At 44.0% G+C, this 24,857-nt stretch overlaps 1 protein-coding gene across 1 annotated transcript in view; it reads left to right on the top strand.

The window, feature by feature from the left end:
- Positions 1-24,857, top strand: part of Mical2 (microtubule associated monooxygenase, calponin and LIM domain containing 2) — a 130,836-nt gene that overhangs the window by 35,184 nt on the left and 70,795 nt on the right. The window contains exon 3 of the mRNA XM_013028797.1: positions 8,400-8,740. Within this exon, the coding sequence (XP_012884251.1) occupies positions 8,477-8,740 (264 nt within the window). The 5' untranslated portion in view covers positions 8,400-8,476. The remainder of the gene's footprint in view (positions 1-8,399; positions 8,741-24,857) is intronic.

Here is a 24,857-nt window from a genome sequence, read left to right as displayed (position 1 = left end):
GCCTCGTGCATGCAAGGCAAGCACTCTACCACTGAGCCAACTTCCCAGCCCCAACAAATTGTTTAAATAGGGATACAGGTGGGCCCATTGCAACAATGAGATGTACAAGATGCTATGTTGAAAAATGAACTTTACAACTTTGGTGGGGGAGGGGTGTAGTCATGGAGATGGGAGGGCAAGGATGGTAGGGGAAAAACAAAGGAAGAGGCAACAATGCTTGATAAGAAATGTACTCATTACCTTGCTCATGTAATTGTAACCCCTCTGTATGGTATTTTCACAGTAAAAAAGAACTTACTAAGGCTGGGAAGGTGGCTCAGTGGTAGAGCGCTTGCCTTGCATGCCTGAGGCCCTGGGTTCGATTCCCCAGCACCACATAAGCAAAAAGAAAAAAGAAAAAAGCCGGAAGTGGCGCTGTGGCTCAGGTGGTAGAGCACTAGCCTTGAGCTGAAGAGCTGAAGGACAGTGCCCAGGCCCAGAGTTCAGGCCCACTACCGGATTAAAAAAAAAAAACTTACTAAAAAAAAAAAGGAAGTCAAGTCAAAGATAGGGTTGTCAAGGTGGACATTCGTTAATAAGAAATACTTGAAACCCTGACTTGAGGGTTTGCTGGATTACATGGCCATTGTTTATACTCATTCAAGCCTGGTGGCATCCAATGGATCTGGGCTAATGTGGACAGGTCTCCAGGGGAAACTGCTCACTATAAGGAAGAATGCTCCCTGTGTCCAGGGGAATGCAGTCTGTGAGTCACATTGTGCAGAGACAGCAAGAACCCAGGGGTAGGAGTGTTCTTCCTGATGGAGCCATGTGTGGTGGACCATGGGAGCAAAGACCAATGAGTTAGTACCCCAGCTTCCCTGAAATATTGAAAGGGACGTCACAAATCCAAGTGGGAGGAAGTGGGTCAGTGATGAGAACCTGAAAAAAGGAAGCAAGATATAAAAGTTGTCTTGGCAGACCCACTAGAAGCTTCCTGGACCCAAATTTGAAGGGAAGACTGAGAGAAGGTTAGATGGCTTTGGATAATATAAAATTGCACCAGTCCAATGGCTTATGTCTAGCATCCTAGCTACTCAAGAAGCTGAGATCTAAGGATAGAGGCTTGGAGCCACCCCAAGCAGATAACTGTGACATTTCTAGGTTACCAGCAAAGCCTTGAATGAAAAGGCCAAGTTTTCAATCCCCACTATAAGCAAAAAGTTAAAATGTGTTGCACTTCACCTACTAAAATCCAACAAATTTCCTCCATTAGTATGATGATTTATTTTGCCTGTTACATTTTAATTCAGTATTTTAGAAATTAACTTCATTATTAATGAGGCCACACATTTTGTACCCTGGCCTTGGGCAGCTCCCACTCTTAAGTGGTGGACATGGTGGTTTTGTTTTATATGCTGTTTTGTTATGTAATGTATTGCTGTTATGTGGTAAAATATGCATAACATGAAATTTACCATTTTAACCATGTTTAAGTGTGCAGTTCAGAGAGTTCAGTAGCACTGAGGACATTTCATATTGTATGGCCATCACCACCATCCATCCACAGAAGATTTTCATTTTTCTGCACTGAAGCTCTGCCCCTTAAACACAAACTCTGCATTCCCCCTTGTCCAGGTCCCTGGCAACTGCCATTCTCATTCCTCTTCCTATCCATCTTTTGAGACAAGCTGATCTCCTGGCAACTACAATTTTGAGAGCTCACAGTTTTCCCAGGTATCCAATATGTGATTCCCTAGCCCTCAAACGAGTCTACAAACTACTTGCAGTAAGATGGTCTCTCTGTGAAATTTTGTCTGCAGGTTTGTCTAGTAGGTACACAGGCTTCTGCCAATGTATATGCATTCTCTTCAAGGGTCCCACAGGCATATCCCAGCCAGATGTAGATGGTGCCATCATTTCATTCCACACTGCCATAGGAAGGTCATGACTCTTTGGGAAGTGGCATGCCACACTGACCTTGTGTGCCCTATGATCCATTGAATAGAATTTAACTCAGTTCATTAGTTAGGCCAACAGCAGGTCTCCATGTAGGCTGCCCTTGTCTTTCCTGGAGGAAATAACTAGTGTGATGGAGTCAAGTGGCCTAGCACTGTTGGGCCTGAGGAAGGTGAGACGGATAAGACCCACTTCCTGTGCTAAAACTGACAGGCAGGGGAAGGAGATGCCTTAACTTGGGGAGATGCAATTTCTGCTGTGTGAGCCCATGGTCTGTGGGTGAGAGTATAGATTCTGAAGTGAGGTGAAAGCAGACTTGTCTCAGCCTCCCCTTTCTGCCAAAATATCAGTCTTCCCTATCAACCCAGTGGGATTAAATGAAATGATGGACATAAAGAGGCTGTATAAATGTGTCCAGAGCACTAAGTACCTTAGCAGTGCCAAGGGGAGGGAAGGTGGGACTTGAGCTCCACTTTTTCCAGGGTAGAGTTTTATGCTTCTCCTAGTAAGTTCTGAAGAGGAGCTTAGAGGTATAGGCAAAGATGTGCAGCATGATTAGAAATTGTTGTGGAAAAATAAAATGCATGCATATATCCATATACATGTACATTAGTGTATACACACATATATAGAGAGATACATATATACACATAAAATAGCAAACACATATGGCAAAATTATCATTGCATTACCTAAGAGGAAAATGGGCAAATTCTGAAATTACTTTTCCCTTTTTAGTACTCTTCTGGTAGGTGTCAGTAGCTCACATCTATAATCCTAGCTACTCAGGAAGTGGACACTTAATCTCAGTTCAAAGCCAGTCCAAGAAGACAAATCTGAGAGACTCTTATCTCCAATTAAGCAGCAAAAAGCCAGAAGTGGAGGTATAGTTCAAGTGACAGAGCACCAGCCATGTGTGAAAAAGCTAAGCGAGAGTGTGAGGGCCTGAGTGCAAGTCAAATCTTGGCAAAATATGGGCACTTGTGGCTCATACCTGTAATCCTAGTTACTCAGAAGGCTGAGATTTGAGGATCACAGTTCAAAGCCAAACCAGGCAGGAAACGCTTGAGACTCTTTATCTCCAATTAACTACCAAAAACAAAAACAAATACAAAAAAAAAAAAAACAGAAGCAGTGCTTTGGCTTAAAGTGGTAGAGTGCTAGCCTTGAGCAAAATTGCTCAGGGACAGAGCTCAAGCCCTGAGTTCAAACTCCATGACCAACTCCTTCCCCCCGCCCCCTCAAAAAAAACCCTTCTAAGGGAGAGGGAGGGGGAAAGAAGCAGAAAGAAGGAAAAGGAAGGGATACACCAGCCATAGACTTGTCTTGAAAACTCCTAGGATATGCAAGTGAGATTGCCTGGCAAGCGGTGGCCTGACTGCCTTTCCCCTTGCTGTCAGAACACACTGTGTCTGGGCATCATCCAGGCAGCAGGACCCTGCAGGGTGGAGACTTACTGGATCATCCAACTACATGGCTCTATGCATGGCTTCCAAAAGGAAGTGGATGGAGGCTAGGAAGTGGGGAAGCATGAGGGCACTTCAAGCCAGACAAGTGATGTCTGCAAACCATTGAAGAATGGAGAAGGTGAACAGGGCTGGAAGGGCAGAGGCAAATGGATATGGGCTCTCAAAGAAGGTCTAATGCCTCTGCCTGGGGCACTTAGGTGACAGTATCCTGGCTCTGCTGTAGCCAGACCCTTATTAGACTTTCTGCAGTAAAGGCACAGGTGAGAAGGTTGTGCATATATGGGTTCATCCTGCAGGAGAAGGCTTCCACTTGCCATAGGTGATCTCAAGGACAAGACCAAGCAGCAGAGAGACCCTTGGAGAAGCAGACACCCTCCTTCCCTCACGGATCCCCTCTTTTCTTCTCTCCCTTGCTCCCATTAAGACTTCTTGAGGCTGATTTTCACCAGGCAGATATCAGGATGTGCCAGGAGTCAATGTATACTGCATCATGGAGATAACCAAGAGATGGCTGAAGGCATCTGGCCAGAAAGAGAGCACACACGGGATGTGGTGGCCCTTTCTGTCCCTTCCCAACTGTGGAGTTGCTTTTTGTTGTTGTTGTTGTTCAATCATCTGTGTAGTGTCCTGATGAACAGTTAAATGGGAAACTGAGCCCTGTTGGGTCTGCAAGGCCTCAGTGAACAGGTGTTCCTGCACATGTTGGGCACTTCAGAGATGTAGCCACCACCATAGGTTGCGTTTAGGTTGCCACAACTAAGTGTTGCCTATGTGTGAGGCTCAGACTGGAGCTCTTAGTGCATCCTATCCCCTGCAAGTACAGAGGGCAAACACCCCAAGTCCTTGATGAGTCTGCCCCATGCCTCCTTGGTGAGGTAGACAGGGAAATGGTAGGCTTGGATAGCTTGGCACTATAAAATAACATCAAGATTTTGTTCTTAGGTTGCACTGACCTTGAAACTTTTCTGGGGCCTTGAGGATGAGGTTGAAGGTTGAGGTTTTCTCCTGGGCCAAATGACTACCTTGTGGATTAGCTCTGTGCAGTATCTTTTCCAGGCCTCCTTGAATTCCTATGAATGCCACCATTTTTTCAAGGCCTGATCACATGGTTTGCTGTTATTGCAAGTGAGAGACAGAAGGAATAAAAGTCCTAAATGTGAGTGTGCACAGGCAGAATGGGGTTCATGAGACCTCATCTGTCACTTTGAAAGGGGTCTTGGGACTCTGCACAGACCTTGACCTTGGCTTCCAGTTGTTATGGGATGAGTTCATTACCAATGCTGTCACCTGAAGTCTGAGGCCCCAAGTGTTTATATGCAGTGGCCAGAGGCAGGGGAAGGGAACAGCTTTGTGACTCATGAAGTCACATCGGCAAGGGAGCAGAAGAACCACAAATAAGGGACTCTGGTTGGGCAAAACCCAAGCTGCTTCAAGGCTATTCTTGGAAACAAGAGCATCACATCTTGTCTCTTCCCAGAAAACACAGAACCTTTCATATTTCCAGCTAGTTACTTCTATTTCTATCACATGTCAAACCAAAAAGGCAGCTGGGTGGTAGTTAAAGAGGCAGGCTTTACCAAGAGCTAGCCACCCAGCATCCTTAGATTTAACACATTTGAACCTCTTACTTGTACCTCTTGAAGCCTGCTCACAAAGGGTAATGCACCCAAAGTTCTTGGGAAGTAGAGACCTGAAATTTGGACTCACTGTACTCTTGTGAGTGCTAGACTGGCCCTTCCCAGTTCATTACCAACATTACTCTGTACCTGTGTATCTCCACTCACCACCAAAACTACTCTGTAGGATTTCCACTTGACATATGTGCTTCTTGAAATTCAGAAGTTTAATAATTTATCCAAGGTTACAGGACTAAGAAGTGAGTTTGAATCCAGGTCTAGTGAATTGAAAGTCTGTGCTCTGTAGTATTAAGGTATGTAATTGACCTGGAAGCTAGTCTAGTACAATTTTTTTTGTTTTAGCTTTTGTTTATGGTGCTGAGAATTGAACCCAGAGCTTTGAATTGCTACTAGGTAAGTGTTCTGCCACTGAACAACAGGCCCTGCCCTTTGGGAAGCTAGTGTAAACAATCAGTCATGAATTAGTTTCCTTTCTCACCTTCTTTGCTTGGGTGACATTTGGGCCATTGGAAGAACAGTAATATAGATCTTGAGTGCTAAACACATCAGATCATTTATTCTTTACCATCCTGTGAAAGGAGTGCTATTGTTCCCATCTACAGATGAGAAAAACTGAGACTGAGGCAGATGAGATAACTTGCCTATGGTCATGTCAAGTCAATTTGACTGAGTATTCTGATGTTGTCCAATGAAGAACACTGCCCAGCCTGGGTGTTAATGTCATCTTTAAGATCTTTGACTTAAACTGCTAGGCCAGTTTTAAAGGCTGAGACTTTTACATTTTAGAGGTAGGGAGACAGGTCTGAGCCTGGTACTGCCAGCCATGGTGATAGGGGGTTGCATGTCCAAGGCTGGCTTATCTCCTGTCTGGCCATCTCCCTCCACCTTCCCTTATCACACCAGAGATAAGAGCTAGTTCCTGGAGCTCCCACACCCACACCACAGGCCCTCAGCACCACATTTGGCTCCTTTTCCACTGGAGCCATAAGATTAAGTGGTTCATTTTTCCTTAGAGGGAGGAGACAAGTTCTTCTAGTTTGTAAATTATTGTCTGGGAGTCAGAACTACCTTCTTACCTCCAAACCCTGTGCAATTTTAGACAAGGAAGAGTTGGCAATCTAGAGAATTTAGCCAACTGATTTGCAAAATTGAATTTTTTTTTCCATCTGTTGCATTCCCAGGCACAATCTGCCTGTAGGATGGATCAGGCTGCTGTGCCTCCCAGGCCAGGATCCACCATTATCCAGGCTTCCTTCTCCTCCTCCTCTCAGCAGACTGCTTGGTGTTTATGTGACTTATTGGAAACCTACAGAGGAAGAAAGGGGCTAAGTACTGAAAGTCACCTGCACATCCTCAGTGAAATCCCAGTAGCTTTATATTTGTTCTCGAGCTACTGCACCCTGTGTTCAATGCTGGCACCAAAGTACTTCCAAAGATAGATAAAGTCTGGGAATGTTAATAGGCCTTGCAAAACAACTGGGTCCTGCTTTCCGTTTATGCTTTCTGGGTGGCAAGTATGGCACGTGGGAGGAAGTTGAGACCCTAGAAGCAGCAGTGTTTATGTGAAGGATGCCAGAGCCAGTGCCATGAACGTGAGAGAAGCCAAGCACATCCATGAGGGAATCTGTCTCCTCCAAGCCAGGCAGAGCAACTAGGGAAGGGCCATGTGGCCTAGAGGGGACACACACCACAGTCTGCTCTGGACATCACCCTCATCCCATCCCATGAACATCTTCTCAGGAGTCCTTAACCACTGACCCCTTGAACTTGCAGTGACTCTGTAGCTGTTCTTTTTCCAGTGGTGTGCCTCTGTAGGGTGCCTCCTTGGCCTGGAGTGTCCACTCCCCAGTTTTGTAATGAAGTTTCCCTCACCTCTAGAACTGAAGTTTGGTTTGCAATTTTTCTTTTGGGGCCCTTCTGGCTTCCTTGAGACTCTGTTGGCCACCTGCTGTTCTGCATCCCATCTATACTTACTTTACTGTTCCCATTCCAGAATGCTTCTCTCTTGCCTGATTTCAGCTCTACTCTTCTGTCTTCCTCACTATGACTTGCCATCTCTTCACCTCCAGCATCTAGTGATTCCTAACACTTACCAAAGGAGAGTTAGTTGTTGTTGAGTGAGTATGAAATTAGAGTTGGGTGCTGGTGGCTCACGTATATACTTCTAGCTACTCAGGAGGCTGAGATCTGAGGATCTCTGTTTGAAGCTAGCCGTAGCTAAAAAGACCATGAGACTTTTCTCTCCGGTTAAAACGCCAGACATGAGCAAAAAAAGTTAAGGTACAGTACCCAGACCCTGAGTTGGAGCCCCAATACTGGTAAAAACAATAACACCAGTCTCTGCTTTTAGGATTACAAACCCAAAATGTGTCCTCAATAAACGTTTGCAATTGGAGAGCATGCAGCTGCCTGAGGGCCTTGTTGGGGAGTTTCCCCTGCTGAGCCCTCCTGTTTACAGACCCCCTCAGTCCTCCTGACAGCTGGACCAACCTCAGCTCCTCCACACTGGTCTTGGTGCACTAGCTTTGCACTCAGGAAAAAAATAGCCAATGCTTTGGAAAAATCAGCTCTACTTTATTTTTCTTCCTTTGAAACTGAAATGACTTTCATAAGAAATGCCTGAGGTTAGAGTGGTACAGAAAGAAAGGATCATGGCCAAAACCCGGGAGAGCTATTTTTGTGATGTGAATGAACACCCATAACTTCGTTTTTTCCCTTCAGCTTGTGCACTTGTTGCAAACAGCTCCCAGCCTGGCCTTACCAAGCATGGCCTCCTTTTGCCTATTGGAATGAAGTGAGGGCCATGTGTCACCCATGTGGGAAAAAGTTCTGTCCTTGGTAATGAGTGAAGAAAAACTTTCAATGGTCAGTCTAAGGATAGAGGAGATGACATGCTTTGAGATTTTTATTATGCCCTAATATGATGTTCCTGTGTCATATTCACAAATCAACTTGCAGCACCAAGAATGGTGGACTTTCAGTGATGCTCAGTCTGGTGTACTTTGCAGGCCTATTCTTTTTATTAGTCACCATTTCCGGAGCCATCTGGCTTCTAGCACAACTGACTGGGTCCTGTTGACATTAGCAGAGGTATATATAGCTTTGAACAATCTGTGATTTTTACAGCTAGGGAGAAGAGTGGGCAGTGAGAGAAAGATTGCCAGCAAAGGCATCGTGCCAGGTTGGAAGGTACAATTGAACATTTTCCAAAGATGGTCTAGGTTTAGTGTTAAGTACTAAAAACTAACATCAGCATTTTACTCTCTTAATGGAATTTCATTTTTCCTCTCAGTACCCCTCCTCCCTCCCCCACATCTCCCATGAGGCTCACCTCTGTCTCCACTTACCTTTGCAGGTGTAACGCTTCTCCAGGTGCTTCATGGTGATCACCTCTGCCCTCTCCACGCCACTGCTCCAGGCAGCTCCTGAACCATGGGGGAGAATGAGGATGAGAAGCAGACCCATGTGGGCCATGTCTTTGAGAACTTTGTCCAGGCATCCACATGCAAAGGCACCCTCCAAGCCTTCAACATGCTCACACGCCTCCTAGACCTAGACCCTCTGGACCACAGAAACTTTTACTCCAAGCTCAAGTCCAGTGTGACCACCTGGAAGGCCAAAGCCTTGTGGTACAAACTGGACAAGCGTGGCTCCCACAAAGAATACAAGCGAGGGAAGTCATGTGTGAATACCAAGGTAAGGGAAACCCTCCCAGACATTTCTCACTTTCATGTAATTGGGGTGACACGGGGAATTAGGGAACTGTTTTTATTTTGCTAGTTTAAGGTTCTTAGATAAGCTTTGTACTGTTCTCTATTGAAAGTTTTCCTTGTCTATACATGCTCCAAGTATCCAGGCTAGGATAGCTCATTGTGGCAGCCTCAGCCATGCTTCTTTTTAAAAAATTAGTTAATGATACCAGGGTTTGAATTCAGGGCCTAGAGGCAGGTGCTTTACCACTGAGCCACAACTCCAGCTCTTTCTTTGTCTAGTTATACTTGAGATAGGTTCTTGCCTCTTGCCTATGTAATGTGCCTAGAGAGTGATCTGCCTATTTTAAGCTTCCCACCAAATCTAGGATTACAGATGCATACTATGGTGCCCTGCTATCAGTTGAGAAGAGGTCTCATAAGACTTTCTGCTCACACTGGCCTTGAACCACCATCCAGCCAAACTCAGTCTTCTATGTAACTAAGAGTACAGATTTAAGCCACCACACCCAGCCTCAGTCACCATTCTTGTGCCCTTTCCAAGAAGGAAAACCGAAGGCAAGGTGGAGGGTGTCAAGTGAATACTTGCCATTGTTCTATTTCTATTCCTATTCAAATTGTACCTCCAGTTGCCTTTGTTTATCATGCAGCTTCTACAGGCTAAGCACTTTATGTCCATGATCTGATTAATAGCTGCAGTCACCCTTTGGGCCATTTGAGAACTAGAAGATAACTTTGATCTATCTAATTCCCGGGCTTAATCCCAAAGTCCCTTAGAGAGACATAATTACAGAGTTGTGCTTCTCTGCAAACAAAGTTTTTAGAAAGATCCTCTGATTTTTTTTAATTCATTGTCTAAGAAGGAGGTCTTTCATTCTTAATTTCTTTTCCTTTCTCTTTTATCTTTTCCTCCTGACACCTTGACATTCTCCATTTGCCTGCCCTTTCTCCAAGATGCATTTCCTTACTCAGAAGTACATTTGGAGTTAACCCTACACAAGCTGTTTGTATCCCCCATAGTCCAGCCTCAGGCAGCACCAATGAACACTCGCCAAGCAGAGCATCACAATCTCTGAAATGCCACCACCCAACAGACAGCTAGAAGCCAAGACTTGCTGCTGGCCCCAAGGGGCTGTCAGCCTGGGCACTGGTCCAGGCTGTATGTTTAGGTTAAGAATGAATGTACTGTATTTAGACCTCTCAGGAGGTAGCTCAGCTAGAGCCCTTGGAATTCCAGTCAGTGCCAATCCCAGGACAAGAGGATTGAACTCTCCATGGCAATCAGGCCTGTTGTGTTTTTGTTTTGGTTATGAGGAGCTGCTGAGTCTACTGTGGGATATGGCTGCTTTGCATTGCCCTAGGGAAACAGCTGCTGAGCTCCTTATGGACTGAAGGTGCAGACTGAATGGGACATAGGAAGAGAATTCTAAGAGCACACGAACCATCCATCAGTGCCTGCCCATAAACGGATGCCTTGTAGCCTGAGGAAGACCTGAGGGTCTTCCTGAGGGAAAGGGGGAGACGTGTGTCTTGGGTGCCATTCCTTCCACGTCTATCTTCTAAGTCATAACTCCATGATTCATATCTCACTGAGTAGGTCTCAGAGGTAGAGGAAGCAAAGCTCTTCGTTATCAGAATTACCCTTCCCAGTCGTTGTTTATGGTAGCTTTTCTTTTTTTTAATGAGTCCACATACTCAAATACAGTCCCTCAAATAAATAACATATAGAAGTCCCATAGAAATAAGTTAGGTGGCCTGGATCCATGCTGCTCTCTCCAGAGAGTTGCAGAACTGTTTTTCAGTTTAGTTTTGCTGTTCTGTTTTGACAATACTAGGGTTTGAACTCAGGCCTTTGTACTCAGCTTGCTTGCTCACAACTGGCATTTGACCACTTAAGCCATATGTCTAGTTCAGCTTTTTGCTAGCTATTTTGAAGACAGGGTCTCCAGAACTTTTCCAATAGGGCTTGCTTTAAACAGTGATCCTCTGTATCTCATTCTCCTGAGTAGCTAGGATTATAGTCATGAGGCACTAGCACCTGGCTTCCAGAACTATTTTATTAGAAGATGCCATCGCCCCACTCATTCAGTACTCTGTGACTGTCATAGGTCTTTGTTGGTGATCAGAAAGTGAGTCATCCAGCAGGGCGATGAGTGAAGGCTGGCCACTATGAAGATGTTCTTGTTTCAAAAGTCACCAGCCAGGTGGTTTGCCTGGCTTGTCTGACCAGTCCTTACTTTACAAGCTAAGCTTGAAGTAACAGTCTTCACATCTTGTGGTTGGTAGGACATTGTTGGCACCTGAGAAACAAAGAGAAAGAAAATATCTTTTGTTAGTGATGATAGGTAAGAGTGGGGTTTGTTCAAAAGTTTTTATGCCTTTTAAATGTGTGATAGTCTAGCTCATAAAACCTACCCAGGTACTAAGTAGAAGAAGATACATTTGATGTGTCCCATTGGATCCATCCTTTCTTGTGGGATATTTTTCTCTGTGTTGGTGTTATTCTCTTTCCTACAGACAGGTCTTCTTTTGTATTTGTAGCCTCTTCATATTTTCAAAGCTACATGACTCAAAAGACTAGAGCTTTCTCTTCCAGCTTAATATTGAGAAAAAAATCTCGCAGTATTTTGAATGGTCCACTTCTGGACCAATTAGTTACTGTGATCAGCTGCTTTTTCAAGCATCAAATGACTGACACAGAGGATGTGGGGTACAAGATAAGGCACAAAAGAGATTGGTGTCCTCTACAATAGCTGGTTACTTTTGTTCCAGCTATGGGCTAAATCTTCCCATACTGGATTCACATGTAGATGATTAATACTTATATTCCTTATTGCAAGTTAAAACCACAGGAGAGGGGTCTTACCTCTCTTTCCAAGTAGAAGACACTTTCTTGGTCACTCCTGCTTGTTTCTTTTAGTGTAGTGGTTTATACTTAGCATTATATAAACAAAACATCCTTGGAATTAGCATAAATATAGCTGATCATAAATGTGAAGCCAAGTAATCTAACAGGTGCCAGGCAGAGAGTCATGCTCTTGGTTAGCCATAGGTTAAGATGAGAACAATTCAGCCAGACCCCTACCTTTTCAGGGATGTAGACACATCTCGTATCACCTGAAGAAGTCATGGCCTTTAGTATTTCACCAGCATTTATCATGTGTGTGTGTGTGTGTGTGTGTGTGTGTGTGTGTGTGTGTGTGTGTGCACGTGCGTGTGTGCGTGCATGCGTGGACGTGTACACGATGCATGTATGCTTGTGGTGGGGACCAAGATGTAGTCAGAGAAAAAGAATTCTGGTAGAGATGCCTGAAGACAAACAGAATAACCTCAAAGATCTCCAGAGCAATGGCTCAGGTATTTGTGTTTGTGTGTGCATGTATGCATCCATGTGGTGGTTGTAGATGATAGGGGACCAAGATCTATTCAGAGAAGAAGAGTTCTGGCAGAGATGCCTGGAGACAAACAGAATAACCTCAAAGATCTCCAGAGCAATGGCTCAGATATCACTTGCATAATCTAATGTGAGTTCATTGTTTATTATTTAGTACTATTAATGAGAGTTTCATCAAGCTCTTAATAATTCTTTCTCTGGGTGTGACTTGGGATAAGACAGGAGTGAACCAAAGATCAAGCCAAATTAATATTTTCAGGACTGATATTGACTTTACCTTAGGATTACACCTGGCTCACGTGTTACATCCAGGTGTGGCCAGGGAAAGCAGCCCAGAAGAACTTATAATAAATAAGAGTGAGGTTGCCATGATCACAAAATCATGGACTTGGCCATTTTTTTATGTAAACCTTTACATTAAAGGTCAGAAGCTGTATAAGAGAATGTTGTATATTGTCACCCACATTGACAGGTGACAATCTAGGCTATTTAGCTGGAGCCAATGGGTGGCAGTGCTGGAGTTCAGGCTTTTTCTCAGTTTGATTTCATATTCTTCTGTTCATTCTTCCATTAACCATGTTTCCAGTACCTTACACATTAACTAGGCCCTGAATGCATAGGAAGGCAGAAGTAATGAATGGGAAGTTCTTCTTGCTTGAGTTTTCTGTAATGAAGATAGAAATATAATTATTTACATTTTTACTCTTATTTAGTAATTTATGGGGTCAATAGTTATTGAGCAGTTACTGTGTTCCAGAGACTTCTCTAGATATTTATTGGCCTCTGATTACTCTATGGTCTTGAGTAGGTTACATAATATCTGTGCCATTTCTTATAAAATGAGAGTAGTAATGGCACCTTCCTCAGAGTTCCTATGAGGATTAAATAAGGCAATCTTTTATGTTGTTGTTGTTCGTGGTGGTGGTGGTAGTGGTGGTAGTCATAGTCATAGGGCTTAAACTCAGGGCATAGACACTGTCCCTGAGATTTTTTGCTCAAGGCTAGCACTCTACCAGTTTGACCCATAGCTCTCCTTCCAGTTTTTGGTAGTTAATTGGAGATAAGAGTCTCATGGACTTTACTGCCCAGGCTAGCTTGGAACTAGCTTGATCTTCAGATCTCAGACTGCTGAGTAGCTAGAATTACAGGCATGATCCATCAGCACCCAGTTTGAATAAGGCAATCTTAAGCCCTGACAATATTACCTAGCACATCATAAGCAATCAGAAACCATAATAACAATTTGCCATTATTATCATTAGCATCTTAAGTACGATGAGAGAGATGTGCATACTGGCATGCAGAAGTATAGGAAAACAAATGACTAATTGTGACTGCGGTAGTCTGGGAATGCTTCCTGGAAGAGGAATGATGTGGGGCTTGACGGGTGAGTAGGAATGTGCTTTGCAAAGCTGAGGGAACAACTAGAGGAAACACAGGCAGAGAGACAAATTCCAGGAAGAAGGTGTTGCTTGTGTAATGGGAAAGAAAGGGTGTGGGGGAGTGGAGGGTTGGTGAGAGCCAAGAAAAGCAGAATGGATAGATGGATGGTAGGAGGAAATGGGGAGAAAGACCTACAAGGGATAGGCTTTGAGGAGGGAGTCCTGCACTCAGAGAACCTGGAGACTTATGGGTGAGGAACCCCGGTTCTCACTGGACAGTATCCCCTGTATACAACAATCCAGTTCAGGGCTCTTTCTTTCACCTCCCATGGGACTGTTCAATAGCCACAAGTGATCATACAGACCATGAGGCATTGGTACCTTATTGCTGTAAAGACAGGCTCACAGGAAATGAGTCATGGACCTTTGTCATCAGCAGCAAGAATGGGGCTAGATGATATAGTGAAAACTCCTTTACCATCTTTTTAAAGGGGTATGTCTGTGTTTTGTGAGTACCCAGCACAGTCAGCCTATCCCTCATCTTCTTACATGTGTCCCACACTTTTCTTTGCCTCCCAGGTGCCTGCCTTCCCAGTGTGGGGCTCAGGCCCAGCTGGTCATGTGACTCCTGAATCATTTAAGTGAAGCCCAGCAGGGCAGCAGAGAGGAAGGGCAGGGAGGATGAGAGAAGGAAGGGGTGAAGCTGGGAGTACCAGGCTGCTATCTCCTGCCTGGATAAGCCTATCTGACATTCCTGACCTCTGAAGTCATCACTGGGGTAAAGTCTGCTGGCCCCAGCAGGTTAAGTACCACTTTACCTAATATGGACAGTTGTAGGCATAACACAGGATTATTCTCAGGGGCATGAAATTCTGTACTAGAAGAAGCTGAACTCTGATCTGTCTACTTACCTGCCCCACTGTAGGAAAAAGTGCTCAGGCCTAGAGACCAACAGGGCTATAGTTGGTTCATCTGTCCCTCCACCACGTGGAGTGTGGGTTCAGATGTATGCATTGCATGTTGTACCTGAGACTGATCCAGCCCAGAGCCTAGACATCATACTAAGAAGCAAAACCTCTCCCTTTGGCTGTTTCCACACAAGGTGATCAGCATGGCTACACTGGGGTCAGCCTATGAGCATACAGTAAGACTTCTTCTCATGGGGTTTTGCATCCATGCATTCAAACAGAAATCACAAGACATTTTGTACAGACTCATTTCTTATCATTTCATCCTAAACAATACAACTACTATAGCTGTTAACTATTTTATGTAGCACTTAGGTTGTATTAAGTATTAGAAGTAATCAAGAGCTGTGCACAGGTGACTCACACATATAATTATAGCTACTCAGACAGGAAAGTCCATGAATCTCTGATCTTCAAATAACCACCAAAAATCCAGAAGTGGAGATATGGCTCAAATGACAGAGTGCCAGCCTTCAGCAAAAAGAAAAAAAAAAGCGCCAAGCAAGGTCCTGAGTTCAATACTGGCTTGAACACACACACACAAATTACAGGCATTGTCATATTGTTCTCCCACCAACAGTTCAAGAGGACCAGAAAGAGTCATCCTTTCAAAAGGAGGTACCATGGCAGTCACCACGTACTTGGATGTCCTTGTCCCTGTGGAGTGGGCATCAGTGGGCACCATTTGAGACCTGAAGTCTGGCCTGGGTAACCTTGAATGGGTTCAGCAGCAGTATGGGTAGAATTGCTGCTCCTATGACCACAACATTGTTACTATTATTACCACCTAACACTTCCATGGTGCCTTACAGCCCCCCAAAATTGTTTGAGAAACTTGGCTTCATTATAAGAAGTTTACTAAAAAAAATTTAAAATTAAAATTAAAAAAATAGAAGTTTGCTTTATCAGTAAAGGTACATGTTCTCTAAGAACCCAAATGAGCATGGTGGTACACATCTGTAATCCCAGAACTCAGGAAGCAGGAGGATTGCAAGTTTGGGGCCTAACTAGAGAATGATAATCTATTTCTGAAAACAACAAAAAAGGAAAAAAGGGAGGAAAGGAGAAGGAGGAGGAGGAGCAAACACATGCATGTCAAATTGAATATACATATATTCTTCAAATTTTAACCATATAATGGGAGTTTTAGGGTCTCTAGTCCACAGAGGATCTGTGATCTTAGTGTCCAACAGGGGTTCAGCCTACTTGCTCCCTTTGTGACTCAGCTCCCTTTGTGACTTACCTCCTTCTGGGAGTCCCCCGACCTCCTTTCTCTTATCCCAATTCCAGTTTGGATTTGGTGCTACCTGGCCTGACCATTTTCTGGCTACTCAGAGACCCATGTGGATTGCTTTGTCTCCTTCCTCTGGACTGTGAGCTCCCTGAGGACAGAGGCGATGTCTAGTTTATCTCAGCACAGGAAGTTGGCATAAGGCCTGGATGAAATGAACTCTTGGGGAAGGATTTGTTCTGGAGCTGTCCCGGGTGAGCCCTGACATCTTCACAGCTCCATAGTGGCTTTGTAGACCCAGCCACTTTTGATTCCATATTGAAGAGTCTGTCGACTTTGCCTCTCAGCACTGCCCTGAGCATCCCTTCTCTGTGGGGCTGGAGTGGTAACCACAGCCTTGTTTGGGCTTTGCTAGCGTCTGGCAGCTCAAGGAGCTTCCAAGGGCAATGGGAAATCAGCCAACAGGCTTGTGAGGCTGGAGCTGGTCTTCCTTTTTTTTTTTTTTAGAAAAATAAAAACCATCTTGCAGTTCCTGGCCCACCCAGGATTGCACAAGGCCCTAGGGAATTGCTGGCCAGGATTATCCAAATAAATGTGTGCCGCTGGGTGGGGCAAAAGGAAACCATGGCAACCAGGAAACAGTTGAATGTTCTGCTTCCCACACTGGAAGATGTGCCCTGGCCTCCCTCATCACTGCTTGCTTCAGGCTCTTCCTCCACTGTGGTTTCTTTCATGATAAAAAAAAAATGGAGATCCATATTTTCCATAGCAGGGAGTTCTATCACTAGATATGATTATTTCTGTCTCCCTCCTGTCTGCTGGGTGAGGTCCTAGGCTGAGTTCATAAGACCCAACTCACATTTTCATCCTCCTGATTGCATTCAGCTGCAAGTAACTGATGAAAAACATAGAATCTAAAACAAACAGAGGCTTATTGTTCTAAACAAGTAGAGAGGTGATGGCTGGAGGTTCAGCATCCTGGGTTCTAATGAAAATATATCTATCTAATAAAAATATAATGTAAACTGAGCCAGAAGTGGTGGCTTGCCTTTGTCATCATAGCTACTTGGGAGGGTAAATTAGGGGGATTATAGTTTGAGGTCAACCAAGGAAAAAAAATTAGTGAGATTCCCATCTCAACAAACAAAACTAGTATAGTAGTGTATATCTGTAATCCCATCTACAAGGGTAGAAAGAATAGGAAGATTGCAGTCTTGGGCCAATCAAATAAAAAAAGTATGAAACCTTATCAGAAAATAAAGAAAAAAATGGCTGGAGGTATTACTTAAGTAGTAGAGTGCTTGTCTAGCAAATGCAAGGCCAAGTTCAAACTTCAGTACTGCATGCATATATTTTTTTCTAGTAGTAGCCACATTAAAAATGTGCAGAGAAATGGTGAAGTTAATTTTCCATGACCTCTTATTTAACCTCATGTTGCTTCTATCATAATCTGAATTGTTATATAACAATATCATAATCTGAGCATGTTGTGAATAAAAAAATGATTGCTGGTGGTATTTTACATCTTTTTATATATTATCTGTGAAATCTTGTTTGCATTTTACAACTCATCTCAATGTTCACTGGCCACATTTCAGGTGCTTCATAGCCTTGTTGCTGCTATAGCTCCAGATGTCACATTTGCTCTTGAGGCAGAAGAAAGTAGAAAGGGCTACTCCAACTGTATACATCTTGAGCTTGAGCTCTGGCCCTGGGGGCTATCCCTGAGCTCCTTTTGTATAAGGCTAGCACTCTATCTCTTAAGCAACAGTGCCACTTAGGCTTTTTCTGTGATTAATTGAAGATAATTGTCTCACAGACTTTCCTGCCAAGGCTGGCTTCGAACCACAATCCTCAGATCTCAGCCTTCTGAGTAGGACTACAGGCGTGAGCTACCAGTACCTGGTTTGCATACATCTCATTAGCATACAAACAAAAATGTTTCCAGAAAATCCAACAAAATAGGAGCTTCCTGGGGTAGGAGTTTTTGTTTGTATGTTCTTTTCTGATCCCCCAGCACCTGGGATAATGCCTGACACCTAATAAGTATTTGTCCAGGCTGTGCTCCCCTTGAGCCGCGTGACACCATCAAGGCATGTTGTAGACTTCTTCAGGAAACAACTCTTGCTCTGAAACAAGTCCACCGTCTAAAACTCTCTTCTTTTCTTCTGTTTCTTCAAAGTCCTAGAGGCTCAAATTGACATCATGGTGGTTTCCTACCTCACATCTGCTCCTACATCCCACCATCTGTCTCTGGCTGTTGTGCCTGCCGTTATACAAATTCTACTTACCCCCTGTCCTCCCACGCCACTGTCCTACTATGGCTTAGGGATTGGCTGACTCTCCTTACAGATGATCACAGTCTGAGTCCTCTCCCTTCACTGCCCCCTCCAGTTTAGTCAGCAGCTTCCATAGAGCCATTCTCCCCAAACCTGGCCTTGACTTTGCTCAAGTCCAGGAGCTCCCTAGTGCCTGTGGGTTAAAGTTCCAAATATAGCCCCACCTGGTACGCTCTCTGATCAGTCTGTCTTCTGCCTCACCAACCCTCTGGCTGACCTGTTCTTTCCTGTACCTCTCTTCTCCACTCTATCAACCTGTCACCCACCTTCTTGGCACAGTCTAGCCTCACAGATCCTTCTCCTCCTGGGCTCTCCAACAGCTTCTACCACCTGTCCACTCTCTCTCTCTCTCTCTCTCTCTCTCTCTCTCTCTCTCTCTCTCTCTCAACTCTCACTGGACCAGCTTCTTTCTAACCACATCCTTGCAAAACCTGCTGTAAACCCAGACCATCTTTCTGCTTTCCCTTCCTGCCACCCATCAACCCGAGCTCTCACCACCAGGTTCTCTCCTGTCAAGTTCTGTCCAGCAACTTCTTGATAACCTCTGATTTCAGGCAGACTTCATCCCAGAATACTGGAGCCTCTTAACTTCTCCTCCATCATGGGAGAAAGTAGCAGAGTCCAGCTTTGTCTCAGCTCCAAGTGATGATAACTTCAGAGCTTCTGAGCATTGCTTGAATACCCTCCTAGAAAACCTAGCCAGCTTTCTGTCTGTGCCATGGCCCAGGACAGCTGCTCCTATCCTGTACCCCCTATCCCCTGCCATTTAGACAGCCATTGGCCTGTCACCAAAACTCCTGTCATCAGTTCTATGTCTTGTGTTCTCAATTTCTAGGGAGCTATCTCTGCATGCCTTGCTCTCAGGATTTCCCCTCACCCCAACCCATCATCACCTGGTTCCATTCTCCCTGTGATGGCAGAAATGCCTTTCTCAGGCTCTAGGATTAGCAAGGACTATGACTGCTTTTGTATCCTCATCTGTTTGGCTCTTTTCCAATCCTGGCCAAAGTAGGTCACCATCTCACTGGACCCTTCTTCCTAAGTTGTTACCTAGGTTAGACTGTGAGCTACCATCTTGGAAGAAGGAAAATGAGCTGTGCTTTTTTTTTTTTTTTTTGGTCAGTCATGGGGCTTGAACTCTTGGCCTGGGCACTGTCAATCAGCTCTTCAGCTCTACCACTTGAGCCACAGCGCCACTTCCAGTTTTCTGGTGGTTTATTGGAGATAAGAGTCTCAAGGGCTTTCCTGCCTGGGCTGGCTTTGAACTGCAATCCTCAGATCTCAGCCTCCTGAGTAGCTAGGATTACTGGTGTGGGCCACCGGCGCCTGGCTGAGCTGTGCTCTTTTTGTGAGGAGTGACAGGCCTTAATGACAGTAGAGCCAGATCACTTCCTTCCTTCCCTTTCCTTTCTTTCCTTTACTTTTTTCCTGCCTTCAGTTTTTCTTTCCTTCTCCTTCTTTCTTCTTTCCTTATTCCTTTTTTCCCTTCTTCCTTCTCTTTCTTCTCCCCCAACCTCAGACAGTGTCTTATTATGTAGCTCAGGTTGGCCTAGAATTCCTAATTTTCCTGCCTCAGCCCCTTGGGTATGAGATTATATGCATACCTTACCATCCAGATCTTTGTATTCAGTTGGCAGGAGATGCCTTACTGGCCCTTCATCTGTGTTGCTAAACTCAGTGACAGATGAGATGTTATGAATATGTGATCCTTCCGTGATTTTGTGCTATAGAAATATTTTACTTTAGCCTCATATTTACTCTAGAGCTGTTGCTCATTAGAGTTTAACAACACAAGAAAACTTTTCTGTTGACAAAGCAAGTTTTCATCTAGCATCTTGATGGATTGTCACAATCGCTTTATGAAGTAATAAGGGCTGGGACTGTGATCTCCATATTATAGATGTGGAAACTTAATTGAGTTAAAAGAGTTGGCCTGGAATTTTGCAGAGATAACTGAATAAATGCAAGAATTTTCAAACCAGGATGACTCTCAGAAAGTTGTGAAGTCACTGGTCTTCATCTATATGTTTTCCCCAGCCTAGTGCTTGCAGTAAGACTATAGAAAGGACTCAAATGTTATTCTTGCCTTTGTTTTCAGAAGAATTCCTGCCTGGAATATTTAAGATGGGCATTATTATTTTTGAATAAATTATTGAGTTCTGATTCTAGAATTTCATATTGAAATTTTTTTCAGGAATTTGTTAATTTGCAATTTGAGGCTATGGATGGCATTTGCAACCTTAGATCAGCTTCAGTGTTTATTTTGGTTATGGGAAATCAGAATTTACACAGCCAAGTATGGAGTTTCAGGTAAGATAGGTTTTTAGCAACTAGCTTATAATTGCACCCTCTTTGGCTCTGATAGTCCAGAAACTTGGACCAACAGGCTGGTGTATCTAATTTGCTTTAAGATTTGCTTGGAACTGGTATTTTCTGCTTTGCCAGATAAAGATAGTGTTACCCACTACAACTATAAGGAAGAAAGAAGTTAACAATTTGGCACCTGTTAATGTCTTGACTATGGTAGGCCAGGTCTGAAGCCAAGAATCTTTAATCTTCAGGACTCTGTGAAAATGGACAAGGGATAAAACCTTTATTTTCACTGAGGTCTTACAGAAAAGTAACATATTGCCCCCAGTGTAGGGCTAATGCCCTGAGTGGGAATGCCAGAGAGTGCCTGAGACTTCATCACCAGTGGAATCACAGAGTTTTCATTTGTCCTGGGCAGCCAGTCCAGGCATATTTCTTTCTCTCTCTCTCTCTCTCTCTCCTCTCTTTCTCTTGCTCTCTTTCTTTCTCTCTCTCTCTCAAATTACATTTAGAAATGATGTAAAATGTTAGGCCCACAACTAAATCTTGTGATTTAACACGTTGATATTAGATATCATATTATGCAACATATATTAGATAGGGGTTGACATTTGGTTTTATGCATTTAAAGTTACTACCTTAAGAAGATATCTGCTGGCTTTACTAAGTTACAAGTGGTCCATGGTATAAAGAGGGTTAAGGAGCTCTGATCTGGTTATAACAGAGCTGGGAGGAGAGGTTAGGTGCTTGTGGAACTGACTATGTGTGCCACAGGACCTTCTGGGAAGAGCCTAGATGGGATCTGGGATCTAATCTCTGCTCCTTTACCCATTAGTTTGGGGACCTTGAGCCCCAGTTTCTATATCTGTAAAATAGCATATCTCAACATGCTGTACCAGCTTTAACACACACCCAAGAAGTTATTTTCAGCAATAGGAGGTCCTCAGAAACATAAATTCCTCTCCTCCTCTAATGTGCTGTGAGAGTCTGTCTAAAGCTTCTTTTCCCTCTGTCTTCCTGCAACATGATACAGTCTGACTGTTGTTGGTCTGAGTGTTCCACAGGATGGCCAGCATCCCTTTCCTGAAGCAGAGTTGAGAATAGGCTCCCAGGCTGTCCTGGCCCGTCTGCTGTTCACCTTGGCTTTTCTGGCTCACTCATGACTGAGCTCACAGCTTGGGAATGTGTGGGCTGCTCCTCTGCTGCTCAGTGCCTGGGAGAGAATCTCTGGGGTAATGCATTCTAAGACCAGTCCCTAACTTGGCCTCTGGGCCAGCTGATAGCATGCCTGGGAAACCCATTAATCATTGTCCTCTTGGCTCTGTAGACCCATGTCCACACTCATGGCCTCTCTATCTGTTATTTCAAGCTAACAGTTCCTAGATAGGAAAGTATGGTCTATTGTTGTCTTTATTGAAGGTGCTAAAATGACGGAATGCTTTCTTTGTACAGGATGTTAGGAGTGGAGAGAAGGGAGTGGTTCTGTGTGATCATGAAACCATATCCTGACTCTTCTATGTTTTTCTTAAACTCTAAATCAAAAAAACCTACAACAGGCTTTATGGTCACTAGCTTCAGATGACATGTATTATTGTGCTTTTCTGTTTTGGTCATTTAGCTATACTAAATGACCAAAAATGCCTTTGAAAGCATGTTATTTCAATTTGGTTTTTGGAGTCTTATCAACATGTACATCTGATGGGTACCCCTACACACTCAGCATGACTCCCTTCCTGTTCTAGGCTACCTTTCCCTCCAGCTCCCAGCCCAGACTCTAACCTCTTGTCCTTTTCATGGAGGAACAAAATTCCTGAGTGTGAAGCTAAGGTTTTGGAGACTTAAGTTGAACTAAGAGAAGTTGATATATATCTTATATCTTAAATTTCACCTGTATGATGCCAGGGAGGGACGTCAACGTTAAAGGGGCTTTCTTGCCCTGAGACATAGGAGAGGGAAGTGTGCAGTATGCTGAGGCTCTGTTGACTGCCCTTGGAGATCTCATGTCCACAAGGCCAAGAAGTGAGATGGAGTGAATTTTCAGCTGGGTCAAAAAGCATGGTCTTAGGGGTCAAATTGGCCTGGGTTTGCACCTCATAGTGATGTTACCTTAAACTTATTTAACCTCTCAGTGCCTCAGTTTCCTTAATTATAAAATGGGGATGATAACAGTAGCCAACTCACAGGGGAAGGGAGGCCTTGGTAATTCAATAGATGTAAAATTCTTAGGATAGTGCCCAGCACAGGACAGATTGACACTGCTGTCATTATTGGGGTTGGAGGAATCAGCACCATGGGGCTCTCTGTCTCTTGGCTGCCTCCTTCCCAATGAGCTGTTTCTCTATCACCTTTCCCTTAGGGAAAAGTGTGGGTATCTGGGTCCCTAGGGAGGCTCTACCTCAGATGCTGTTCACAGCCAGCTGCTTCTCTAAAGTTCTAGTCCAGAGGTAAACTAGGAAAAGGCCAGGCTCCTTTTCTGCAGGACATCTGACTTCTGAGAACCATTGTCTGTCCCAGAGAATGTCTGGCATTCAGGTTTATGTTGAAATTGCCTGGACTTTTCTGAGAGGCTTTCCAGGCATTGTGTTCACCCAAGCCTATTGCAAAGCCTTTCTATGTGTCTGCTGACATGAGAACAAACAGGAATCCATTACTTCAGTCTGATGGATGATGAGAGTTGGGAAAGTTTAACTTGCAAGTGAATACTGACAGAGGCAACTCACCCATTTTGGGCCCCACAGCTGTAAACTCCCGTCCAACCTCAGGTGAGTTCACTCACCTGAGGTAGATGAAGGACCTAGCAGACAAGCCTCTGTTCTCAGTGTCTCTATTCTGGATCTCTCAGTCTGAGGAATTTGCATCGTAGGAGAGGAAACAAGACTCTCTGTGGCCTAGAGAGTTCTAAAAAAAAGGCTGACAGCTGGAAGAAAGGCACCATCTTGTTCCTCAAAGACTGCCTGTATCTTGGGTATTTGTAAATGGCTAAAACACTGGCTTTCATTAAAAAAGATGGATAGATGGATAAATGCTCCGATGGAAGGAAGGACAGACAGATGATTGAAACAGAACCATAGATGAGCTGTCCTAGATGCTGGTAATAAAGTAGTGGCCAGTGTTAGAATAAAAAACAATTGTTACTGTTTAGTATTAAAGGAAATAGTGAAGAAATATCCTATATCCAAAGTTGCCTTCCCCCATAGACAATGTTTATGTTTGCGTCCTTTCTTCTTGGTACAAGTCACTTGTGCTTCCTTCTTGCTCAATGGATCTGCCTTCTCCAGGCCTGATAGCAATTCTGACTAAGCTTAGGAGAAATTCTGACAATGTCGATGTTAGTATTAAATGGCTGAGCAGACTAAGGCTGTGGGAGTCCAGGGGACTGAAATGAAGGCTTCTGTTTGCACTGCTCTGCTATTCAGGGCAGGGAGCAATGATATTTGTACCCATAAGCAAGATGCAATGGAGGAACATGCCTATAACCCTAGCTATCCAGGAAGCTAATATCTGAGGATAGAAGTTCAAAGCCAGGCCAGGAAGAAAAGGTTATGAGACTCTTATCTCCCAGTTAAGCAGCAAAAAGCTGGAAGTGGAAGTGTGATGCAAGTGGTAGAACACCAGCCTTGAGCAGAAAAAGTCAAATGAGAGAGCATAAAGCTCTTGAGTTCAAGATCCAGTACTGGCACAAAACAGACAAAAAATGTAAAAGAGGAGAACCTCCAAGGCATCTTGATTTCTGGAAAATAAACTAAAAAACAGGCACTACCCCCATACTCTGCTGTACTTCCTGTAAACTGCTTCAAATTGAGCCCCTACCTTAACCTGCCATTGTGTTTCCTAAATACTACCAAAGCCTTTGACATTCTAGCTCTTTTTCGCTATATACCAGATGCTTCCCAGACACATAGTAGGTGCTCAGTGAATGGGTCCTGGAATTAGAAGGCTGATCCAATTGCTCTCCTTAGTGTCCCTAGTCCCTGGTGCTGCCAGGCTTTCTTTTCCCCCATACTCATGGGGAGATGGAAGCCCTCCAAGCCAGCTCTGTAAGAGGCCTTCGATTATGGGATTAGCTGGGGCCCACGCTGTTGCTGGAAACTTGTGGGAAGTGGCTGAAAGTTCCCCAGTGCTTAAGAAGTGGGTTTTGAAAAACAAACAAAACAAACAAGACCTGCCCACGCAGGGATGAAGTAGAGGTTGGATGTGGCTTTGGGACCTTTTTTTTTTTCTTTTCCATTTTGGCTTAGCTGTAAACACACTAGAAGGAGCTCTGTAAGTGGGCCTTCATCCTTGGAAAGTTTGTCCATAAACTTCTTTAGGGGACAATAGGTTCTCTGTATTAGGAGTAAATTTAATAACTTCCATTTGTAAAATGCACTATAATTTATGTTTTTTATTGTGAAAATACTGTACAGAGGGGTTACAGTTACATGAGCAAGGTAATGAGTACATTTCTTATCAAGCATTGTTGCCTCCTCCTTTGTTTTT

The sequence above is a fragment of the Dipodomys ordii genome, unplaced genomic scaffold, assembly GCF_000151885.1.
Source record: "Dipodomys ordii isolate 6190 unplaced genomic scaffold, Dord_2.0 Scaffold113, whole genome shotgun sequence".
Lineage (NCBI taxonomy): Eukaryota > Metazoa > Chordata > Mammalia > Rodentia > Heteromyidae > Dipodomys > Dipodomys ordii.
The sequence above is the reverse complement of the archived record's forward strand: the minus strand, read 5'-3'. Positions and strand labels throughout refer to the sequence as shown.